The following is a 5676-nucleotide window of genomic DNA, read 5'->3' on the forward strand; positions in this document are numbered from 1 at the left end:
CAACGGGGTGCTGGCGTGGCAGGGCGGGGCGCAGTCCTGCAGGCCGCGGCTGGGGCGGCGGCGAGGTGGGGGTTCGCGCGGGGTGGCATGGCAAGCTCGCGGCGAGGCTCCAGGGTGTGCGCGGTGCGGCATGGCGAGCTCAGGGCAAAGCGGGGCGGACAGTTTGGGGTCCCAGAGGCCTTCTGCGCGTTGGGTGCAGATGCCTCATACGTCTGTCCGCCCCCGGACGTCCGCCAAATCGCACCCCAAACGGACAAAAGCGGGCGTCCGGATGGGTCACACGGTGAAGTTGGTCCTAAAATCACAAGGATTCTGCGCGTTGGGTGCAGATGCCTCATACGTCTGTCCGCCCCCGGACGTCCGCCAAATCGCACCCCAAACGGACAAAAGCGGACGTCCGGATGGGTCACGCGGTGAAGTTGGCCTAAAAACACAAGGACACAGGCAAATTGCAGTTATCAAAAGAAGCACTTCGATAACACCAGGCGTTGCCCAGTTAACATTCAAAGCCCCAAATGCTTGTCTTGTCAGAATCTATCTGAGTTTTGACCCAAAATGAAAGAGCTCTAAATCTAGTTAAGGCTACATCAGCACTGAAGCATGAGTTTTTCACAAACCAAAATAGGTGCCAGCTTTGCACCTCCCACTTCGATAGGGAGGGGAATCTCTATTCATGTATAGACCGGGGGGAGTTAAGTTTGTCATGTCTTTAACCAAAAACAGGCAAATGAGACATCATGCCGCACTGTCCTCAGAAGCCCATTCCGCTCATGTCCGGCATGCGACTGGCAATTCTGGCTTTTGTCGACGGGAGCTCAGCGACTGCAGCCTCTGTGGTTGTCATCAGCAGAGAAACGCTGTACCAGAAACACAGATTGTCAGACAAGTTTAATTGTTTCTGTCAGTCGTACAAAGGTAGGAGTACATGGTTCGAGAACTTGAGCTGTACCTTGCTGCATCTTGAAGTGCAGTTCGAATCACCTTCACGGGGTCGATGATACCAGCCTTGATCATGTCAACATACTCCCCTGCAGTAGGCAAAACGCAAGAATCAATTACTGAACCGCTAGAGAATATTATTCTGCTGGAGAAATATCAGGATTGCCATTTTTACTGCAATTAAGAATCGACAGCTGAAGTACGGTTAATTTGCGCAGACCTTTTGCTGCGTCATAGCCCAGACTAAGATTATCTTGTTCCAGTAGCTTCCCAATAACTATGGCACCATCGATGCCGGCATTTGCAGCTATGGTCATCAGAGGGGCCTGCAGAAATTACGGAATAATTCATGTACGTCCCGATATGGAATAACCAAGTGCATGAAGTGCAGAAGAGCATCATAATCAGCACAAGAAGTAACCTTCAAAGCATTCTTGATAATCTGAACTCCAATCTTTTCATCCTCATGCGATGTGCTAATATTGTCGAGCTCCTTGGTGGCATATAAAAGTGCAACTCCACCACCTGTTAGGCATGACGTTAATTGGGAACACATACAACATAAAATCAGGTTGCGGAAACAAAGTAATAAGAAATAGTGTAGAAATGTCGTACAAGCTGCTCAAGAAAAATGCGATTACCTGGAACAATACCCTCCTCCACAGCAGCCCTTGCAGCATTTAGAGCATCTGTTACCCTGTCTTTTTTCTCACCAACTTCAGCTTCACTAGCTCCACCAATCTGCAAAATAAATGTGTATGCTGAGACGAGCACACAAAACAAGGGACCTTACACCATACTTAGAAACTAACAAACCTTAAGAATAGCAACGCCTCCAGATAATTTTGATAAACGCTCTTGAGCCTTTTCTTTGTCGAACATGGAGGTGCTGTTCTCAAGTGATTCTCTAAGCTGTGAAGGGCATCCACATGACAAAAATTGTGACTTGTACTGAAAGAATTACCTGAACCAGTATCCAGATAGCTTAACTTGAGACAAAGAGTCAAATGTGATGATTCTTAGAGTACCTGTTGACACCTCTCTTCTATCTGTTGCCTTTCACCTCCACCATCTAGAATGATAGTGTCATCAAGAGATACAGTAACCTGTGAAGAAAATGTCACTGTATGGTTCTTTTTCTTCAAATTAATGTTACTATATTGCTCTCAAGTAAAATAATTTGTGGAAGTTGACAAACCTTCTTAGCTGTGCCGAGCATTTGTAGTTCAACTTTATCAAGATCAAGACCTTGATCCTCGCTAATAACCTTGACATTAAAATGAAATATCAAGTCAAATTCATTCATAGTAATGTCAGTCATGAGTCATGTTAACCAACTTGATTGTTCTCATAACAACTAACCTGCCCTCCTGTTAAAACAGCCATATCATCCAGATTGGCCCTTCTGTTTTCACCAAATCCAGGAGCTTTGACAGCACATATCTACAGCCAAGGCCTCAAAATTAGTTCAGAATTTTGCTTAAATAAGCTTCTCTGTGACAACAATCCAGAGTAGCTTGAGCCTAGTGAAGGAAATAGACAACATAGACAAAAGGAAAAACAAACTGAAAAGGCTTACTTCAATAAAGAGTGCACACTGCCAACCATCTTATACGAGTACAGAAGTATGACAGAAGTAAGAACTAAAATGATTCATAATACCTTGAGTCCAGCACGATGCTTGTTCAGTACAAGCATTGATAGAGCTTCTCCATCTACATCCTCAGCAAAAATGAGAAGAGGTCTGCGGTTCTACATAGATCAATCATGATTTATCAGTTGCCACCAAATTTCCATCATGGGGTCAACAAAAGCAAGCACCGAACTTAATGGAGTTACCTGGATAGAAATTTGCACTGCTGGAAGAAGTGAATTCATGTTTGAGATTTTCTTGTCATGAATAAGAATCAGAGGATCTTTCAACTCCTGCACATGAAAAAAGGATAAATCAGAAACATGGGTTCAGTTCAGACCATTCGTATAAAATCTTCATTGTCTATTGATATGCATGGTATCCCTCTCATCTTTGTTTTCTATTTGCTCTTATCAAATATGTGACATGCCTACTGCCTACAACAATCTCTGCAGACAGATACCAAACAATTGTAATTCAAGTTTACAAGAGAAAACACAAGCAGCATGCGTCATTGTAGTAGTCTATTTAAGATTACATTGAAGAAACTGTAAACAAAGAGGAAACAAACCACAGCCATTGACTTCCCAAGTACAATCTCCGCCCCGAATTACTTGTCTTAGATTTGTCTACATACGGATGTATCTAACACTAATACATCCGTATCTAGACAAATCTAAGACAAGTAATTTGGGACGGAGGGAGTACTACTGATAAGTTCCCACCTACATGCATATTGCCATGGAAAAGTTAAAACAAAAGGAGGATTTGAAGAAATCCCTTGCAGACAGTAAACGTGCTGAATTTGTCAGTATAGAAAAGAAGAAAAGATAATAAAGACTCACACATTTCTGAGTCTTGTGATCAGTTACAAAGTAAGGGGATATGTATCCTCTAGTCAACTTCATTCCCTGGACTGCTTCAAGCTCATTATCCAATGTTTTGCCATCCTGCCAATTTGTAAGAATTAGTAGCAGAATACCAGATAAACCAAATATAGTAGCAAAAACAGCTGGTAGCACTCACAGCAATAGTAATGACGCCATCCTTTCCAACTATTCCCATAGCTTTTGATATCAGATCTCCAATTTCCTTTTCGCCATTTGCAGAAATTGTAGCTACCTGGTTTACAAGACAAAAATGAGGTGGGTATGTCTAGGCCAGGTTTTGAATTAAAGTACAAACAAAGAATGTTAAGTTACTATGTAGTGTGTCTAGTAATGAATCATAATGATGATTTTTTATTACCCATGGCAGATACAAGTAATAACTACATCAAAGATACATAAGCACACATAACAGGCCACCGCAGCAAATGAGAGTATCTTACCTGGTTTATTTCATCTGGGGAATCAATCATCCATGCTTTACTTTTGAGGTGAGCAGTGACGGCGCTTATAGCCTTGTTTATGCCTTTCCGCAAATCCATAACATTGACCCCTGCTGCCACAGCCTTGCATCCTTCCGTGAGAATTGCCTGTGTAAGCACAGTTGCACAAGTGGTACCTGTTGCCCCACACGATCAGAAACAAAGTAAACGACATGCGATGCTCCATTCACATAAATAGGCAAGTAGTTCCCTACCCTCATATCTTGACGAAAGGACAAGGCATTTGCACAGAGACCACACACATGAGAAGTTCCTACTCTTTATAGCATGTTGCTTCAGATTAAATGCCAACTATTTCTTATCTCACTTATGGCAAAACAACGAGTAACAATGTTTGGAAACGAATCCCACGTTTTCCTAAAGAACGGTACAGTGTGATTGCATGTCTGAAAACTAAATGATTTCTTCAAGAATGCCTAGGTTAAAATTAGTTGATCCATCAGTAGAAATCAAATTGTGAGAACTAGTGCAGATCACAAAATATGGGGTTAGTTACTCCACTGCATGAGGAATAAAATATGGCAAGTATCAAATCACAATGTAATCTAGGCGACTAGGCCTAACCTAGAAGTACGTCAAATCATGTAGAGATCATAGTGATCAGAACTAGTGCACTGGATCTGAAGGTAGGGCCACACAGGTGAGGCACAAAAATAATACAAACCACAAAGCTATTGCTATTCATCTGTCGTGGGAGTACTGCAGGCACGAATGACTGAACATCATATTGCAGTAAGCAATAACAGTTAAATACACTGAACTAGCATCAAAACTTCCAGTCCTGGGACGGCACAACAATCTGCTACTACTAGTTAACAAAGGGATTAACTACACATGATAGAGAAGGTAAGACATCAGCATTAACACTACACACACCGACATGAAACTAGCATGTAAATAAAAGGGAAAGGGGAATGCTTTGCTAAAAAAAAGCAGCTAGATGAGATGGTTTATCAAGTTCAGGAATTTCCGAGAGCCCTCGGTGCTCACCATCTCCTGCTGCCTTGTTAGTGGCATCGGCGACCTGCTTCACCAGGCTCGCCCCAACATTCTTGGCGCTGTCCTCGAACTCTATGCTCTTGGCAACGGTGACCCCGTCCTTGGTGACCTTGGGGGATCTGTTCGGTCTCTCGATAACCACATTGCGGCCCTGCGGCACAAGCAAGCAGCCCACTCAGTCGACAAATCAAACCCTACAATCTAGCCCGGCGTTTTCCCGCTAGATCCGCGCCGACTGCCGCGTCGCGCCGGCCAATCCGCTCTGATCGGGAGCGAGAGGGGGGCACGGACGAACCTTGGGGCCCATGGTGACCTTGACGGCGTCCGCGAGGTCGTTGACGCCCCGCAGCATGGCGGCGCGCGCGCCGACGCCGAAGGTGACCTCCTTCGCCGCGTACCCGCGCGCCCACTGCCGCTGCTCCCCGCCGCCGCCGCGCGCGAGCTGCCGCCGCAGCGCCGAGGAGGAGGACCGCGAAATGGCCGCCGCCGCCGCCCGGTACATGGCCGCGTGTTGGTGTGTGCGTGGTGTGGTTTGGCGAGAATCGAACTCTGTGTGGCGTCTCTGGGTTCGAGAGACGGGGTGAGGGTTTATGTGGGTTTGGGGGTTCTGGAAGCTTCTCGGTCGGAGTACTTCCGCAGCGAGAGCACCGCGGCGTCAGTCTTGTGGGGGAGGAGATGATTTTGTGAAATCTGAGCCGTCCGTGCTCTAAGATCG

At 45.3% G+C, this 5676-nt stretch overlaps 1 protein-coding gene across 1 annotated transcript; it reads right to left on the bottom strand.

Annotated features, from left to right (window-relative positions):
- Window positions 1-471: 471 nt before the first annotated feature.
- LOC123065123 (chaperonin CPN60-like 2, mitochondrial) lies at window positions 472-5388 on the bottom strand (the record flags this gene model as incomplete). The annotated part of the gene is given in 16 exon segments (XM_044488485.1): window positions 472-857; window positions 950-1028; window positions 1160-1265; window positions 1361-1464; window positions 1581-1680; window positions 1756-1851; window positions 1968-2045; window positions 2138-2206; window positions 2302-2382; window positions 2602-2691; window positions 2779-2865; window positions 3418-3522; window positions 3599-3694; window positions 3903-4078; window positions 4953-5112; window positions 5257-5388. Coding segments are annotated over 16 exon segments (1665 nt in total), but the record flags the coding sequence as incomplete, so codon positions are not given.
- Window positions 5389-5676: the final 288 nt, after the last annotated feature.

The sequence above is a fragment of the Triticum aestivum genome, chromosome 1A (genome assembly GCF_018294505.1).
Source record: "Triticum aestivum cultivar Chinese Spring chromosome 1A, IWGSC CS RefSeq v2.1, whole genome shotgun sequence".
In the NCBI taxonomy this organism is placed as follows: Eukaryota; Viridiplantae; Streptophyta; class Magnoliopsida; order Poales; family Poaceae; genus Triticum; species Triticum aestivum.